Source organism: Saccopteryx bilineata, chromosome 9, assembly GCF_036850765.1.
Source record: "Saccopteryx bilineata isolate mSacBil1 chromosome 9, mSacBil1_pri_phased_curated, whole genome shotgun sequence".
Classification (NCBI taxonomy): domain Eukaryota; kingdom Metazoa; phylum Chordata; class Mammalia; order Chiroptera; family Emballonuridae; genus Saccopteryx; species Saccopteryx bilineata.
In genome coordinates, this window is record NC_089498.1 from 52,225,338 (window position 1) to 52,244,903 (window position 19,566).

General features: G+C 37.5%; 1 protein-coding gene and 1 pseudogene across 2 annotated transcripts in view; both read left to right on the forward strand.

Annotated features, from left to right (window-relative positions):
* The window catches only part of PRKG1 (protein kinase cGMP-dependent 1), a 1,486,994-nt gene that overhangs the window by 1,060,056 nt on the left and 407,372 nt on the right, over nucleotides 1-19,566 (forward strand). For both annotated transcript variants that reach the window (XM_066243386.1, XM_066243385.1), the window contains exon 5: nucleotides 4,198-4,261. In XM_066243386.1, the coding sequence (XP_066099483.1) occupies nucleotides 4,198-4,261 (64 nt within the window). The remainder of the gene's footprint in view (nucleotides 1-4,197; nucleotides 4,262-19,566) is intronic.
* On the forward strand, nucleotides 8,789-15,198 carry LOC136313148 (G protein pathway suppressor 2 pseudogene; annotated as a pseudogene).

Genomic DNA, 19,566 nt, shown 5'->3' on the forward strand with positions numbered 1-19,566 from the left:
CTCAGATGATTTGGACCCTCCCCCGACTTTTCCTCTGCTATCATTTCACTGGTCACTTGGTAGACCCTTAGAGGAGGAACAAGGGGCCAAAGAGTGGCCTCATGAGACTCCCGTACAAGTCCTGGCAAGACCCCTCCCTTACGCATGAAGCACTCAAGATAATGAGGTTCTGACTTGCATCAAATAATCTTAGTAACAAAGACTTGGGTCTGTTGACCACAGAGGCAGAGTTTTGATCAAACTAGAGGTAACATCTAGGCCTCAGTTGTGTTTCAGCTCCAGGTCCAGAAGAGGAGCAACAAGGCCAGGCGAAGCGACACCATGGTTGACATCAGGAGCAGATGCAATGACTAATGACTCCCTCCCCTGGTGCTGACCACTCAGTAGAGATCATGATCCTAAAAGGCTAAAAGGACAAACCTGGAATAGCTAATAAATATTCTATTGAGACCTCCCCTAAGATTCCCATGCCTTTAGAGAGGGGTAAAATCCTTCAGGACAGAGGACCCGGCATACCCCCCATCTCTTTCTCTCTTTCTCTCTTTATCTCTCTCTCTCTCTCTCTCTCTCTCACACACACACACACACACACACACGCACACACACACACTTGAGCCTCCTTCCCCTCTACTCCCCCCAGGCACTTTCTCTCTTCCTTCCTTATACCCAAGCTCCAAGGGCCCTCTTCTTTCTTTTCTTTTCTTTTCTTCTTCTTTTTTCCTTTCCTTTCCTTTCCTTTCCTTTCCTTTCCTTTCCTTTCCTTTCCTTTCCTTTCCTTTCCTTTCCTTTCCTTTCCTTTCCTTCCCTTCCCTTCCCTTTCCTCCCTCTTTCCTTCCTTCCTTCCTTCCTTCCTTCCTTCCTTCCTTCCTTCCTTCCTTCCTTCCTTCCTTCCTTCCCCATGCTGAGTGGTGTGACCTCAGGCAGACTTTCTAGATCCCAGTGGTCTTAGCCTTGATTAGTTAAATCAGTTGGTTAGAGCACTGTCCCAAAATACCAAGGTTGTGGGTTTGATCCCCAGTCAGGGCACATACAAAAAGCAACTGATAAACACATAAATAAATGGAACAACAAATTGATCTCTCTCTCTCTTTCTGTCTTTTTTCTTCTCTAAAATCAATAAATAACTTTTTTAAGAGCCCAGTTCTCTTAACTGTAAAATGGGTGATATTAACAGTGGTTATATAATAAGGCTGTTGTAAAAACTAAATTTACAGTATCTTAAAAACCCTTAGTTCAGTGCCTGGCAAATAGAAAGTGCTCAAATCTAATTTTCCATTATTATCAGTACAAATTCCAAGTCTAACTTCTTTTGATTGGGAAATCCAATGAAAATGTTGCACATATTAAATCATTAAATAATTTCTATTATAATATCTTCACATGCATTTTGTAACTTCAGGTCTACTGCAAGTTCTTAGGGAACTAAAGTATTTCATACAACTGTAAGAATTAGCTGTAATTAGCATATAAATTATTATAACTTGTTTATCTAAGTGAAAATATTCTTCTCTACTGTTTAAACATTTTATGGAAGTTTGTCGTTACAATTATCTTGTCTTAAATTTTCTAAGTCATAGACAACTTCATCTTGAGTTATATATACAAATTAGTGTAATCTAAATTAGTGTGTTTTGTTATATTTGGGAAAATTTGACCAAGGTATTTCATTGGTATAATTGCAAATGATAAATATTCTCAACTGTTTTTGTCCTTGGTGTTCAAATTATCAGTGGACCAATAATTTGTAGAAAGTGAATTAATTACATGAGAGAACTTACATAGCATTTGGAGAAATTGACATCTTAGGGTTTTAAAGATGGCTTCGAAAGGATTTTCATGATAAGTTATCCAAGTGAAGCCACATAGTTTTCTGCTAATTTCTTTCTATTTTGTTAAATACAGAAGTACTTCAATTGTTACTAATAATATTAGAGTGTTCCTTTTTAAAAGGAATTCTAGTTTTTATTAATAGTCAATGCTGCTGAATGTTTTGAGGCATTTAAAAGTATAAAACATTATGACATGTATATAGTGGAATATTATTCAAGCTTAAGAAGGAAGGAAATTGGCTATTTGTGACAGCATGGCTGGACCATGAGGGCATTTAGCTAATTTAAATAAGACAGAGAAAGAAATACAGCATAATATCACTTATATGTGGAATCTAAATACAAAGTTAAACTTATGGAGTAAAAAATTCGTTTCCAAGACCTGAAGGATAGGAGAAACTGGAAGAGGCTGGTAAAATGGTAAAAACTTTCAGCTACGAATGGATAAGTTCTGAGGATCTAATGTATAATATGGTGGCTTAACTGATAACCCTGTATGTACAATTAATATTTGCTAAGGAAGTAGGACTTGAAATGTTCTCTCTCACACAAAAAAAGATAAATATGGGAGGTAATAGATGTGTGAATTCACTAGATGGGATGATTTTTTACACAATATGTATATATATCAAATCATCTTAGTGTTCATTTTAAATATCTTAAAATTTTTGTCAATTATACCTCAATAAAGCTGAGAATAAAAAATAAGTAAAATTACAAAAGATAATTTAAAATGTTCTAAAACATAATGTTTTGAAAAAAACAATATTTTTGGGTTTTTTAGTATGCTATGCAGTCAAGCAAATACTAACTTCTTTCTCATGAATAAGAACTCTCATAAAGATGGAAATATCATAGTATGGCTTGACACAGACAAAGCATAGAAGTAAAAGGTCTATTTAAAGAGGGGAGCCAATTATAATCAAATGAAAAGAACTCAGTGGTAGTTTGTGTTTTTCTTAAGTTCCCATTGAGATAGAAACATTCTAATTATCAGGAGAAACTGGACTATAGCTTATTAAAAGAATACGGAAGGCCTCAAGTTTTCAACCTGCATACTTCCTGGAAATAGCTTCCTCTATCTCTTTCTCCTTGTGATATGTTCCATCCAGCTTCTGAAATACACTGCCTTCTGGAAATTAAAACCCGCATGGTTTAGATCACAGCAATAAATCTGGTGGAACAGATGGTCCTGTGTGAATTGTTATATCTCTGCATAAAACCTGGGATTTTATCAGTAGGACAGACAAGTTCATAGTAGAACTTTCATGCTTAACCCAAATACTATGTTCTGGCTTCTTTCACTGTATCATTCTTACCAAGTGAGAACTATTCTGTATATGCACTGATGTAGAGTTTTTCTGCTTATTTAAGCATTGAAGAATGATTAAATGAGAATTTAGTTTCAAATCCCCATTAGATTTTCTAGTGGGTTTTAAGAACTATATATTAAAGAGTGATTTCTTTTCAAAGTCATTACTAGTTCACATATAAAAAAATTTTGTTGGTTTATGTATTCAACATAATTCAATATATTTATTTACTGATCAATGAAGGAAAATAAGAGAAGAGGGTATGAAAAAAGAATTAACATATTTCAGTGTCTTACGAGACTGGCTCTTTTCTCCATGCTGATTGATTTGATCCTTATAATTGTACTAAGAAGCATTCTCACATTCATGCTTTCATAACTTTATTCAACACATGCTATTGAGTTATTAATTATAAATCACTAAAATACAGGGGTTGAACAGAACAGATACTGTTTCTGTTTTTGTGGCATCTTCATTTGCTCAGGGAAGATATCTAGTAAGTATCTGATTATTTAATATGGTTGTAAGAAGGGGTAAAAGACTTCAGAGTAGGAAGGCCTAATCTAGCTGCAGAGGGATTGGAAGAGTAGGAAGCTTTCAACATTGTTGAATGAATGCTTGCAGTTTTGAATGTATCATCAGTCCAGCTGTGTTCTAAAGAATGACTAAAGAGTTGGCCTGGTTAGAGAAGTGTGTTTAGGAGTGGTTTGGGAGATGGAAAGATGGATAGAGAGAAAGATGGAAATGAAAGGAATTTGGTATGACAGGCTGCTAAGGAAGAGAATGTTTTCCTTACTATAGCTGAGGCATTTAAGGTCACACAAATATAAGTTAGACTTGAACTTGGTTCTGTCTAAATTACAAGTTCTTTCTCATAAAACATACCTTTTCCCTGTTAGTCATCAAATCATGCTTAACATATTGCTTTGAGCTACATCTGCAGATTCTTTGTCATGAAGATTATTTTGCATTTTCATTCAGATATTCTGTTATTTTTTTTTAATGAAAGTAAGAGCTTTTCATGCCTTCAGAGTCATCTCTCTTTTGTTTTTCAGTGTTCCAACCTTCCAGAGCCTTCCTGAAGAGATCCTCAGTAAGCTTGCTGACGTCCTTGAAGAGGTAATTGTTTTTAACACTTGAACTTTTTACGATGTGACTTAGCCCATCAGAGCTGTGTAATGATGAGTCACAAACTGCAGAGAGACCTTTTAAATATTTTAAAGCTCTGGGATGCTTTTTATTTGACTTCAGTAAAAAGCAGCTCAGTGCAGCTGACATTTATACATAGTCAGAAATATGCAAATCAACTACAGAGGGAGAAAAACTTTATTGTAGAAAATATAATGTTGCTTTGACTTTGGAAGAATAGGAGATTGGCATATTTGTGTCTCATTTCCATCAGTGTAAGGTAAGATGGTAGTAATAGCCACTCTGAAGCTTCAGATTAGCAAATTTACAACAGTAATTAAGAGTTGAGTGTATATTTTTATGAGCATATGAATATATTTTACATACACCATTATATACCTGAATATGAAAGTGTCACTTCTTTTTATCTGAGACTATGACACATAAAAAATGTTGAAGCAAAAGAGACAGAGAAGGTTTAGACAAGCAGCATCTTGAAAATAGGTCTCTGGTGCCCGTGGATACCAGGTAGGCTGAGTATCTCTGGGCACACACAGGTGGGTGGGTACTTGGAGGTGTGGTTTTCCACAGGAAGTCCGTTCTGGTATACTCTATTTCTCAGTCATCTAGAAAGCAAGTCATCAGCTGAGAATGAGGATAGGGCAGCGGTATGACATGTTTGAGGACAGGGGAAGTAGTGTGAGAAAAAAATTGAAGAGTGAATGGGAAACACAATGTGATTGTCAGGCATCCTTCAGGCCTCACGTGGTGTTAGCAATCTCAAATGTAAGGTAAATCGACCAGGAAGAGTTTATTTAAGGCTTGCAATATTGAGAGAGAGAAAACTCAACTCTGCGGGAACAAAAGGTGGGAGGATTGTCAAGCGCTGAGGTGAGCAAGTGGAAAAATACTCCTGTAGAGAGGCGATTGGGCAGTGTGACTAGGTCATCTGTGTCTGCTAATTATCCCTTCTGGAAGTTAGGCTCCTACCCTCCCAGAGAGCCTGGAAGATAAGGCCTTATCTCGCTCCTATGTCCTTGAGAAAAACTTTCCTGAGCTGAAAAACTGGCAAAGGCTAGTGAAGCTTTGCATATCAAAGAGGCAGATTAAATATTTACAATTGCAAACCTTCTGAAGAAATTTCTCTAAAAAAAGAAAGACCAGGAACAACCTGGCTAGAGTCAGGAAGAAGTTTGTGTAAAGTTTAGTTAAGGTGTGTGTGGGGGGGGGAGAGAAAGAGAGAGAGAGAGAGAGAATGAGAGAGAGAGAGTGTGTGTGTGTTTCCAGCCCTATTTGCCTGGATTCAGATTCCAAGCAGGCAATAGAATTGGATTTAACCAGGATTGTTATTTTGCCAAGAAAAGAAAGAGGGGTTTAGGGAGTTGAGGGTGCCTGTAAAGAAATGATTATAATGATGGACTATGGAATTTAAACTAGGCAAGTAGGAGAGAAGAGCTTTGGAGGGAGCAAGGGCCATTGAGAATTTGTAGGATCAATGGATTCTGACACTAAAACACCTTTGGCATTGTGCTAGAATTGAGGTGAACTGGAGATACTGAAAATGTTTTTGTCTCTAGGTATTAACTATACCAGTAATTCTATAAATTGTAGAACTTCAGAGTTTCAGATACACAAAGCCTTAGTTTGAGGCTATTAGAGTGAGCTTCTCGATGATTTATTTGTCTCCCTCATCTTATATCTGAACACAAAGTAAAGCAGACGTCACCTTTGATTCCAACATTCAAGTATAAAAAAATTCATGAGAAAAAAATACTGATTTTATTTCTCTCAGAATGTGCTGACCATTGTACCCAAAACCTCTGTAAAACTGCTTTTCAGTTTCTTTTTTTGCTTTTCTTGTTGAATACACTGAAGAGCTCCTCAGTGACCTTTTTATTTAAAAAAACAAAAATAAAACAAACTAAAGTACAAATTTACTAATCCCAATCAAGCCCATCAACAACAAAAAAGAAAAAAAGAAAGAAAAGCCATGAAATCCTTTAATCATTTCCTTTCTTTTCCACAGCTGTGAAAGCATTTGCTATGCTTTGCAAAAACAATAGCCATAGCTCTATAATAATTCTGACCAAATAGTATTTTATGTCAGATTATCTAATCAGAAGATGCCCTAATTGATGTTTGGATTTTGCGAGCCACAGTACACTCTACACCAATGCCACATGAAAATGAAAACAGATGATTAAGTGGCCACACATTTGTTCTGAGGGCATAAGAATAAAGTACAAGACAGAATGTGAAGTAGACAGATACTACCCAATGCAGGCAAGTGTTCAACTCAACTTGCATAAACAAGCACCATGAGAAATTAGATTAAATTATGTATCAGACGATGTGAAGCCAATAGAGAAGAGCAAAAGCAAAACCCACGTCACATAACATTAAAGGGACTGCGTCTGCATGATGATTGGGCTGTCTTTCTTTCTACAAATATCCACAGAAGATGAAAGAATCCCAGATTATTTTAAAGAGGAAGTAGTATTATAGCATCCAACAAAAAAGTTTGCAGCCTTGTTTGTCTGACAAATATTCATGGAGCATCTGCCTGATGCCAGCAATTGTTCCAAACTCTAGGGATTCAAGGTCCCATTGTCCCATAGCGTATGTCAGTGGGGAGGGCACAGATGAGAAGTTTGTAAGGAAACCAGCACTCAGTGATGCGGCTGCTCTGTATTGTGTTACTAATGGAGACCTCTCTACAGAGGTGGAATTATTGAAGCTGAGATCTAAATGCAGATCTGGGATACCATGTGTACTAAGCAGAGTGAAGAGCAGGCATGAGGTCCTGAAGTAGGAATGAGTTTGCTGTCCTTAAGGAACAGAAAGAGGTTCATAGTGGAGTAAGATGAGGCTAGAGAAAACTAGGCAAAGCCTGATGGCAGAAGGCTTTGCTGGTCATGCTAAAGAATTTGGTTTTTATTCCAAGCATTATGGGAAGATTTGGAGGGGCTTAACTGGTAAAATGATATGATCAAAGTTATGTTTTAATAGTGTCTCTGTTTAGTGTGAGAAGAATGGATTATAGAGGGACAGATAAAGGCTACAGCAAAGTAACCCAGATGAGGGTTAATATGTAGATTTTTTTTCTTACTATTTCTTTCTTTATTTTCATTATAACATAAAATAATACTTCCAGCATAAGAGAAAAAAAATAAAGAATAGGGACAGGGGAGACAGGGACTGAAAGAAATAAAGTATAACTAGATAGAAAGAGGAATAAACATAATATTATCGATATGATAAAGTGATTTAGGAAGGTATTTATGATTAGAGGAAAAATGTATGATACTTGGCACATGCTACTCTGAAGCTGAAAAACAAGCCTCATTTCTATTACTCATTTCTGACAGTCTCTACCTCAGCCCCTACCTGCTCCCCCCTGTAATTTCTAGCATGGATGCTTTCATTTGTGTGTTCCTCCTTAAAAAAAAAATCACAAAACAGAAAATAATATCCTTAATTTTAGTGTGGCAGTTCAGTGCCCTTTTCTCTCTTTCCTTTATATCACAAAGTAGAAATATTCCAATTGACTCTCTCATGCCTTTTTTAGAAACATATGAAAGTATTCTGTAGGCTCTTTGGGAAGTCTGTGTACGTGTAGATATGAAGAGGTTCTTGCTGAGAGGCCTGTCTAGACCAAGCACAGTATTCGACGTTTTTCTACGATGTGCTTTGCAAGACAAGTTCAAATAATTACTTGAGTCTCTAAATATTTACCTTGCCATTGTATTGTGTTCTTCTTATCTGCTACCTGCTCAAATCTAAATAAATATCAGAAAGTTTTGGCTTTATAAACTAGTTTTATTACCCTCTACACTGTCCTTTGTATTATAGTAAAATATGTATTGAAATGAATTAGTCAAGTATTAGAGTCTGTTCTGAGGGCCTAGAAAGTACTTGGGGTAAATGAAAAGAACTATGAAATTCTGATAAGATCTAATCTCTTCTTTCTTACTATGAAAACCTTTATGTTCATATGATTAGTCACTTAGTTGAATTACATTTTTCAAATGGATGGAATAACCACTAGCTAATCTCCATCTGAGAAATAGCTCCCTTTAATGATTAGCTACCCAAACACAATGGAGAAAAGTCACTGTAAATAAACTCTATCTAATATGTATGCAAATATTGGGACTATATTAACGTCTCTAAAGAAACTGACAAATAAAAATATTTTCTTATAGAGCAGAGGAACAGAAATTAATCTCGCACCATGACACAAAGAGTGCTTGAAAATTAATTTGAGTAGGGGTTATGCTTCACCAATGAGGGTGAAAAGGTTTAGCTAACTCAAGGAAAACTGTAGTGTATTGAAAATGCAAGATCGAAGAACCGAATAAAGCTAACAGATTTACTTTTCACCACTCGATATAGCTTGTTTTTCCTTTATGTGATAAAAAGTGGGGCATGAGTCTATATTTAAATCTTTTGAGTTTTTATTTTTATTTTTTTATTTATTTTTAGATTTATTTATTCATTTTATAGAGGAGAGACAGAGAGAGAGAGAGAGAGAGAGAGAGAGAGAGAGAGAGAGGAGTAGAAGAGGAAGGGAGAAGGAGACGAGCACCTCTGCCTCTCCTGTGAGCCCTGACCAGTAATTGAACCCAGGACATTCACATGCTGGGCCAACACTCTACCACTGAGCCAACTGGCCAGGGCAATACAGGGAACACATTGATGTTTGCCAGAAGGGAGAAGGATTGGGGGGATCGGTAAAAAATTGAAGGGATTTAGAAGTACAAATTGGTAGTTGCAGAATAGTTATGGAAAGTTAAAGTACAACATAGGGAATATAGTCAATAATATTGTCTTTGTTTTAATAAGACCTTTAACAGATTGGAAGAGTTCCACCCACATTCTGGAGAGTAATCTGCTTTATTCAAAGTCCACCAATTTAAATGTTAATCTCATCCACAAAAATACCTTCACGGAAAAATCCAGAATAATGTTCAACTGAATATCTAGGCACCATGGCCCAGTTAAATTGACACATAAAATTAACCATCATAGGACTTATGTCTATCTAAAATACATAAAGAACATTTGCAACTCAATGATAAAAAAGGCTAACAGTTCAGTTTTTTTTTTTCTTTTTTGTATTTTTCTGAAGCTGGAACGGGGAGAGACAGTCAGACAGACTCCCGCATGCGCCGGACTGGGATCCACCCGGCCCACCCACCAGGGGTGACGCTCTGCCCACCAGGGGGTGGTGCTCTGCCCCTCCGGGGGGTCGCTCTGCTGCTACCAGAGCCATTCTAGCGCCTGGGGCAGAGGCCAATAGCCATCCCCAGTGCCCAGGCCATCTTTGCTTCAATGGAGCCTTGGCTGCAGGAGGGGAAGAGAGAGACAGAGAGGAAGGGGGGGGGTGGAGAAGCAAATGGGCGCTTCTCCTATGTGCCCTGGCCGGGAATCAAACCCGGGTCCCCCGCACGCCAGGCCAACGCTCTACTGCTCAGCCAACCGGCCAGGGCCTAACAGTTCAGTTTTAAAATGAGCAAATGAGTTAAATAGTTATTTCTCCAAAAGAGAAATGCAAAAGGCCAATAAGCACATGAAAAGTTGGTCAACATTAATAGTTATTAGGAGAATAAAAATAGAACTATGAGCCTGACCAGGTGGTGGCGCAGTGGATGGAGCATCGGACTGGGATGCAGAGGACCCAGGTTCGAGACCCCAAGGTTGCCGGCTTGAGCGTGGGCTCATCTGGTTTAAGCAAAAGTCCACCAGCTTGAACCCAAGGTCTCTGGCCCCAGCAAGGGGTTACTCAGTCTGCTGAAGGTCTGCAGTCAAGGCACATATGAGAAAGCAATCAATGAACAACTAAGGTATTGCAACGCACAATGAAAAACTAAGGATTGATGCTTCTCATCTCTCTCTGCTCCTGTCTATCCCTCTCTCTGACTCACTCTCTGTCTCTGTAAAAAAATAAATTAAAAAAAAATAGAAGTATTCATACCCATTAAGATGACTAGAAAAAAATGGCAGGTAATAGCAAATGTAGGCAATTATGTGGAGAAATTACAACTCTTGTATATTGCTAGTGGGGTGGTAAAATGATTCAGCTTTTTTGAAAAACAGTTTGGCAGCTCCTCAAAATGTCAAATATAGGACTATCAGTTTTCTTTGAGAAATCATAGTCCTACACAAAAATTTGTACAAAAATTTTTATAGCTGCACTATTTTGAAAAACTAGAAACAAATCTAATACCCATCAACTAATGAATAGATAAGATGTGGTATACTGATATAAGGGAATACTATTAGGCAGTTATACAGTCCTAACTGTCAATTTTGCAGAGACTGAGAAACTACTATAGTTCACAGATATGACACCACTTGGGAAATTTTGCTAAAAGCATGAAGGAAATAAAAGAGGGTAATATGCTAGAGAGTGCAGGGATAAGTGGACTACATTAGCTCAGCTGGTTAGGAAAGATACCTCTGAAGAGGTGAGTTTGAGTTGACATAAAATATTATGGATACTTATGCAATAATTTGGTATTTGAATAATACTGACTTCTTGGCTTCTGCCTAACTCTGAGATTCTATGTAAATTCCATTCTCAGCTGTGACCACTCTAGTTCTGAGCCTCAATCATTTCCAATTCTTCCTGTTTAGGGAGTTTCTTCTATATCTCCTAGGTCAATTTAGTTAATCATTATGTAGAAGAAATAAGTGCTTGTTCATTGCTTTAAATTGGTTGCTAGTTTTAGTGACGATTTACCTCTTTAAATTGTAAGTTACTTAAATTCAAGAATTATATTGGTATTTTTTTTTCTACTGGGTACCTATAAGCAGTTGAGAAAAATAACCCTAATACTTTCCACTTAGTAATGCTGTGTGCCAGGCTAAGCGTTTCTGTGTAACACCATCTGAGGGAAATGCTTTTACTCTTCCCAGCTTACAGCTGGGGAAACTGAGGCTCAGGTCATACAGCTAAGAAAATGGGGAAGGTCCCATTTACACTGGGACCTGCACCTTTCTTCACTATGCTGTATTACATCTTGAGAATTTGTGGAACAAATAAAAAAACAAGCAAGCACTATTTTCTGCATCCCTCACTTGTTCTCACAAATAGCTAGTTCCTTCTGAAAATGTTTACTTGTCTTTTCTTTCTTTCTTTCTTTCTGGGAGTGTTTTCCTAGTCAGCATTTTAAATTTATGTCAGAAATCCATTTTATGCTATCTGCCAGCTCCAAAACAAGGCATGTCTAGTCATTTTATCACCAGAATATGTATGCTTTGCTCCATGCTGTCTGTAATTTATTAAAATATATGCACTATGCAAATACAAAACCAATCTGTAATAAATCAGCTTTCTAGAAAACATTCATAGAAAGCACTTGAAATGGTTGCTACATCAGAGTTTATAAACCTGCTTGGTACTTACAATTTGCTGTCGCTTATGTGGTTTAAGAACAGTGAATTTGCGCAGAACCATAAATTAGTGGCCTGTCTTCAGCATAGGCGTGAGATGCCATTTGCAAAATGACATTTGATGGTATTGGAGCCAATCGTGATGAACCCTGAATTCCTTTTACAGAGCATAGTAATGAACCTGGTCTGAATTACAAAAACTGCTCCGGTTAAAAGAAAGTATGACTGAAGATCTTCAACTTTCTTTTTATTTTTTTTAATCTGAGGCATCTTTATAGCTACCAAAAAACCTAATTCAGGGGCTTATGCACAGTAGGAATCTAAGGCATAAATCAATGAAGAATAGAAGCCTACTTGTGCTTATAGCACATGAGTAAGAAACTCAAGTTAAGAAAACCAGTTGAGCTTTCAGTTTTAGTTCCAAAATACAAATCTCATCTGTGACAGAAAGAGTTATCAAACAGTTTGGAGCAAGGGGTATTGCAGGCACTCAGGTCCATGTCTCCCCGCACAGTCTGACTACATGTCCTCTTGGAAATCCACAGCACAGCAACCTCCCACCCACTGCAGAGACAGAATCACGAAGTATCTTAGGGCAGTAGTTACAAGGGCAAGCAGCATTTCAGGATTGAATGTTCATCAAATATCAGTCGATATTAATGAGGCAGGAACTGTGACGTGCCAAGGCTTTAGTGAGCTAGCAACTGTATGAGGGGTTTCTTCTGTTTGTCGCCCATACTGTATGTTCCCTTAATGATTATGAGACCCCGTAAATGAGCTTCTCTTAGATCTCTCAGAAGAGTCACTATTCTCTTTTATTACTTACATTGGAAAATTATTGTTTTAATAAAGGTAATAAGAATTGCCTCGTACATAGACCTTTAGTGTAACATATTCTGCTTTTTCGCTTTGCTTTCTGGGATGTTGTGCAATCAGTTTACATTTCCTGAAATCATTAGTTATTATAGGCTCAAGAGCAGTGGGCTATCCCTGACTCTCCTTTCTTCATCCAAACGTGTCTTTAAACACCAGGTCTTTTTTATTTTTATTTTTTAGAAGCTTACTCTGGTGAGCTTAGCTTTATCCTCTTCTTTCTTGTTTTTCCCTTAATTCCTTTGTACAGTCTGTACTTCAAAACCATTTGCTTGCTCCTATATTGCTTGGAACTTGCCTGTTTTCTAGTTTTCTGTAGATTCCTTAAGGGCAGGATGTATCTTAGCTTCTGTCCCAATTTCCAGTGGGAAAATGATTTGCACAAGAATTGTATCTAACGCTTACTACACAACCAACAAATATTTGTTGAATGAATAGTCTGAATAGGTTTTCAATAAATATGTGCTGCATGAGTGACTTGACGAAAGAAACACATCTGTTTAGTTTCACATTTGGGTGATATCACCACAAATAGTGTACATGTGTCAAGGATAAGGGTATGCATTCTGAAATCTAAGAGGCCATGACTGCTCTCTGAAAATATGTTATAGATGTTTCTGGTAGAGGATCCCCAAGGACCCAAAATCTAGGTGAAAGACAAAGGGTGTGAGAGCCAAGGGCTGGAAGGACTAAGATTTGTGGACTTCTATTATCCCTCTTGTCTCCTTTAGCCATCCCAGGGAGACGTAACAAAGGCCAAACCTTTGGACAAATATTCTAAAGAAAAAGGAAAATCTTGTAAAGCAAAAAGTTCTGACATTCCAAATAATTTCTTGAGCAGAGTTGAACTATTTTCAATTACCACTTATATGTTTAATTAGATAAATGCCTCTAATAACCATTTTACAAATTTCTTACACTTGCAATTTACTACTTGTCTTTGGCAATCCCCCAGTCAACAGCTTTATGGTGCACATGGATTCTTTCCTTTTTACTTGGTTCCTCATCTACAGAAAAGAGTTAGTGATTATGTATATATATATATATATGTGTGTGTGTGTGTGTGTGTGTGTGTGTGTATGCAATATCCACCCATTTGTCCATCCCTCCAACCATCTGTTCTCTATCTGTCCATGCATCTATCTATTCTCTATCTATCTATGACCTATCTATCTATCTATCTATCTATCTATCTATCTATCTATCTATCTATCTATCTCATCTGTCTATCCATCATCTATCTAATCATTTGTCCAAGTTACTGGATATGACACAGCCGCTAAGGTATGCAGAAGACTATGGAGAAATCGAGGACAAGGTGGGCGCAGTTTAAGGTCTGGCAGTCAGTGACAGAACTGGGTGCCCAGGACCCAAGCACCCCTGCAGCATTACGCCTGTGCTGCTGGACTGTCCCAAAGTTTCAGTGCCACAGCCAGGACATTGCACCGGCACTCTAGTGGACTATATGCAGCAGGAAAAGAAAAAGATGATCAAGATGATGAGAAAGGTAAAAGAAGAGCAAGAGAGAAGGAAGAAAAAGGAGATGGAAAAGAGAATGTCACTAGGAGAGACCAAGGAACAGATCCTGAAGTTTCAGGAGAAGCTTTTGTTCCTACAGGAAAAGAAGTAGCTTTTCTTTCAAATCAAAAAAGATTTACATAAGGAAGGAAAACAGAGTGACCTGACCACTCTGACATCTGCTAAGTACCAGTAGAGCCTGTTAGCACAGGAACTCACCTCCTCTGCACGCAGAAAAACCCTGGAGGACACAAACACCCATACACCCTCTTGGCTGCTGACAGTCAAACCTCAATGAGATGCTCAGACCTCAAGTGCTTATAGCTGGCACTACATGAGCTCAGCAGCTGCTTTCTCAGGGACTTCGGAGAATGGGCAATTCCAAGGCAGCTCAGGTGGATCCTATGGGACATCTAGGTCCCCACCTGACTATGGGCCCACACAGCCAACCTATGGTCTTAGTCAGCAGCTCAGAGACCTTCAGTGCTTCCCACAGTGCAGTACCTGTCTCAGCCACAGCCCCGTATAGCGCATTGCCACATATAGCCCACCCAGACATTATACCTCCAGTGGGTAGTCTTTATAAAAGCAGATGGAATTGCTCACTAGCACACTAGCTTCTCTCACTACTCATCCTTTCTGTGCCTTCTGCACCCCCAAGATCTGCATCCAGCCCCTGGACTCTTTGCTTTTCCCCAGATTCCTGTGCAGATGCAACAAGCCAGAAAGTCAGGCTTTACAGCAGTGGTAGTCAACCTGGTCCCTACTGCCCTCTAGTGGGCGTTCCAGCTTTCATGGTAGGCGGTAGCGGAGCAACCACAGTATAAATAAAAAGATAGATTTAACTATAGTAAGTTGTTATACAAAGATTTATTCTACCAAACTTGGCAAAAATCTGACATAAAGTACTTGGTAAGTAATTATTATTATATGCTTTAACTTGCTATAACTCTGCTTTATAAATTTATAAAGTTACTTCCCTACTTTATAAATCACCATTACTGTGGGACCGGTGGGTGGTTAGAAAATTTTACTACTAACAGAGATACAAAAGTGGGCGGTAGATATAAAAAGGTTGACTAACCCTGCTCTAACCTGGTCCTGGGCTTCCCTTCCTCCAGCATAGCCAGAACCCATGATCTATTATTATGAGTGACCATCAGATTATATCTTCAACCTCACTCCCAGCCTCGCACTATGAATGAGTGTCCCCGGTGTACCCCAGTAATGTCAGGCCAACAAAATCTATCTGCCACCCGCGAGGGTGAGAGGGAGAAGCATATTTTACACACACGCGCACACACACACATTTTTATATCTCTCTATTGTTTTAGTGCCTGATTTTGCTTCTTGCCAACACTCTTTCATCCTGGTTCCAAAATTCACTAATCCTGTGACCCTCAACAAGTTACTTACCTTTCCTAAGTTCCAGTTTTCTCTTCAAAAATAATGATCGTAGTCTTACATCACAGACCTGTTTTCATTTTCTTTTTTTTTTTATCATTTTTCTTACTAATAGACTATTATTTAGAATTTTACTTCTACAGAATAATTGAACAAGAAATATAGAGAGTTCCCATATACTCCCTTCTTCCTGCCCTCAGCTTCCCCTATTATTAATATCTTCCCTTGGTATGGTACACATGTTATATAACATTGAAACATTGTTATTCATCAAAGACCACAGTTTACATTTAGGAATTCTCTTTTGTATTACATACTTCTGTGGGCTTTGCTAAATGCATAATGTCATGTATCCACTATAACAGCATCACATAGAATAGTTTCACTGCCTTAGAAATTCTATTTCACTTGTTTTATTTCTCCATTCTCCCTTTTACTATCTCTGTAGTTTTGATAATATAAATGATATTGTATTTTCAATTTCAAATTTCACATGTTCATGCCATAATATAAGGAATCAGTGAACTTTTTTGAATACAGGGGGTCCTTGGGTTATGAAACAGTTCTGTTCCTACAACTGTGACGTAGCCCGAATTTTGGAATTTTGGTGTAAGGTGAAATACACCCTAGCCTAAGTCCATTACCTATCCTAGCACAGTTGTAGAGTCATAATTTAGAACTTAAAAACAGAACTAAGCCACAGAAAAAAGGAAAGGACATAAATTTACAGTACTGTATGTACACTGTACTGTGTATTCTTCCACTGCATGCAACCATACTATATAGTCTACCCATGTAGACCATAAGTACGATGATAACAGCATAAGCCAAAACACTCATATCTCAATTTTTTAAAGTTTTTATGGGAGTAAGCACTGTAAACTCGAAATGTGGTGTGTCGAGACTGTCGTAACTCGAGGACCCCCTGTATTAACTTTGTGTCATTCAACCCCACTATAATTACTTATTAGTTTTAGGAGGTTTGTTTCTTTGTATATTTATTTGTTTATGTATTTTGTCAGTTCTTTTAAATTTTCTATATAGACAATCATGCAGTCTGTGAACAAATATAGTTTCATTATTTTTCTTCTCCATCTGAATATATTTTCTTTCTCCTGTCTTAATGAATTAGCTAATCTAACTCCTCTTTCAAATGGTATCATATCATTCATAAGTAGTACAAATACTTGTAACAGAGTATTTTTCCATTTTTCTGACATTATTTATTTCTAAGATATAATAGTCCACTTATTGTAAGTATTATTTTGATCCAACTGCTTTCTGTTGGGTCAATTAAGAATAAGAAAAATAACTTACCTTACCTTCATCATTCTTTCTCTAACACTCTTCCTCTCTTAATATAGATATGAGTTTCTGAGCTATATTCTGTTTTTCTCTGAAGACTTTTTATTTAATATTTCTAACAAGGAAGGTCTATTAGTGACAAATTCTCTTTTTTTCTGAGAAAGTCATTTTCTCTTTAACTTATTAGGATAATTTTACTGCATACAGAATTCTAGGATGGTATTTCTTTTTTTAACACTTTAAATATTTCACCCTATTTGCTTGTGTGATTTCTGACAAGTAGTTTGATGTAATTATCATCCTCTTTCACTATAGATAAAATATTTTTATTCTTCTGCCTTCTTTCAAGTTTTTCTCAGTGTCTGCTTTTCAGCAGTTTGAATATGATATGCCTACTTTAGTATTATCTGCTTTATGTTCTCGGAGCTTCCTGAATCAGTACTTGTATCTGTCATTAATTTTGGAACATTTTCAGCTATTTTTACATCAATCATTTTTCCTATTTCTTTCTCTCTTCTTCTGGTAGATAGTCCCATAACATATATTACAACTTCTATAATTGTCCTTCAGTTTTTGAATACTCTTTCTGTTTCTTTTTTATTTTTGTACTGCAGGTTTGGGAGTTTCTGTTAACATGTTTTCTAGTATTACCTTTTTTTTTTTTTTACTTTTATTTTATTTTATTTTATTTTTTTCATTTTTCTGAAGCTGGAAACAGGGAGAGACAGTCAGACAGACTCCCGCATGCGCCCGACCGGGATCCACCCAGCACGCCCACCAGGGGCGGTGCTCTGCCCCCCAGGGGGCGATGCTCTGCCCATCCTGGGCGTCGCCATATTGCGACCAGAGCCACTCTAGCGCCTGAGGCAGAGGCCACAGAGCCATGCCCAGCGCCCGGGCCATCTTTGCTCCGATGGAGCCTTGGCTGTGGGAGGGGAAGAGAGAGACAGAGAGGAAAGCGCGGCGGAGGGGTGGAGAAGCAAATGGGCGCTTCTCCTATGTGCCCTGGCCAGGAATCGAACCCGGGTCCTCCGCACGCTAGGCCGACGCTCTACCGCTGAGCCAACCGGCCAGGGCTCTAGTATTACCTTTTGAATATTCTTTTTAATTTTTATTAATTTTTAATTTATTTTGATTGCATGGATTCAAGTGTCCCACTGAATATAACTCTCTCACCCCCACCCACTCCTGTGTCCCTTTTTATACTCCTTATGCCCCCCCTAACTCTCTCTCCCTTTCCCTAGGATTTGCTGTCCTGTTATCTATCTCTCTGTATTACGTATATATAGTTTCACTGATCCCTTTACCCTTTCTGATCCTATTACCTTTATCCCTCTTCCCTCTGAATGCTGTCCCTCTAGTCCCTGTGACACTGCCTCTACCTTTATTTTGTTCCTCAGTTTACTTTGTTCCTTAGATTCCACATATATGTGAGATCATATGATATTTTTCTTTCTCTGCTTGGCTTTCTCTTATTTCACTTAGTATAATAATTTCCAGGTCCATCCATGCTGTCATAAAAGGTAAGATTTCCTTCTTTTTCACAGCCATGTAGTATTCCACTGTGTATATATGTACCACAGCTTTCTAATCCACTTGTCCACTGACAGACAGTTGAACTGTTTCCAGATTTTGGCTATTGTAAACAATGCTGCAATAAACATGGGGGAGCATATCCTCTTTTAAATTGGTGATTTGGTATTCTTAGTATATATTCCTCACAGTGGGATGACTAGGTCAAAAGATAGTTTCAATTTTAATTTTTTGAGGAATTGCTATACTGTTTTCCACAAGTCTGCATTTCCACCAGCAGTGCAGGAGGGTTCTCTTTTCTCCATACCCTCTCCAACATCTATCGTGTGTTGTTTTGTTAATGAGTACCATTCTGACAAATGTGAGGTGGTATCTCATTGTGATTTTAATTTGCATTTCTCTGATGATTAGTGATGTTGTACATTTTTTCATATGCCTATTGGCCATCTGTATGTCCTCTTTGGAGAAGTCATTTCTTTTGCCCATTTTTTTTTAATTGAATTGTTTACCTTCCTGGTGTTGAGTTTTAAAAATTCTTTATAAATTTTTGTTATTAACCCCTTATCAGATGTATTGGCGAATATGTTCTCCCATTTTGTAGATTGTCTTTTTATTTTGTTCATGGTGTCTTTTGCTGTGTAAAAGCTTTTTAGTTTGATATAGTCCTATTTGTAGATCCTGTCCTTTATTTCATTTGCCCATGGAGATATATCAGCAAAAATATGCTATGAGAGATATCGGAGAGTTTACTGCCTAAGTTTTCTTCCAAGATGTTTATGGTTTCACAACTTACATTTGAGTCTTTTATCCATTTTGAATTTATTTTTGTTAATGGTGTAAGTTGGTAATTTAATTTTTTTTGCATGTATCCATTCAATTTTCCCAACACCATTTATTAAAAAGACTGTCTTTACTCCATTGTATGCTCTTAACTCCTTTGTCACATATCAATACCATAAGGATGTGGGTTTATTTCTGGGTTCTCTGTTCTATTCCATTGATCTGTATGCCTGTTCTTATGCCAGTACAAAGCTCTTTTGAATACAATGGCCTTGTAGTATAACTTGTATCAGGAAGTGTGATAACCCTTGCTTTATTTTTCTATTTAGAGATTGCTGAGGCTATTTGTGGGTGTTTTTTTTTTTTTGGTTCCATATAAATTTTTGGAATATTGGTTCTATATTTTTTTAACTATGCCATTGGTATTTTAATAGGAATTGCATTAAATTTATAGATTGCTTTGGGTAATATAAACATTTTAATGA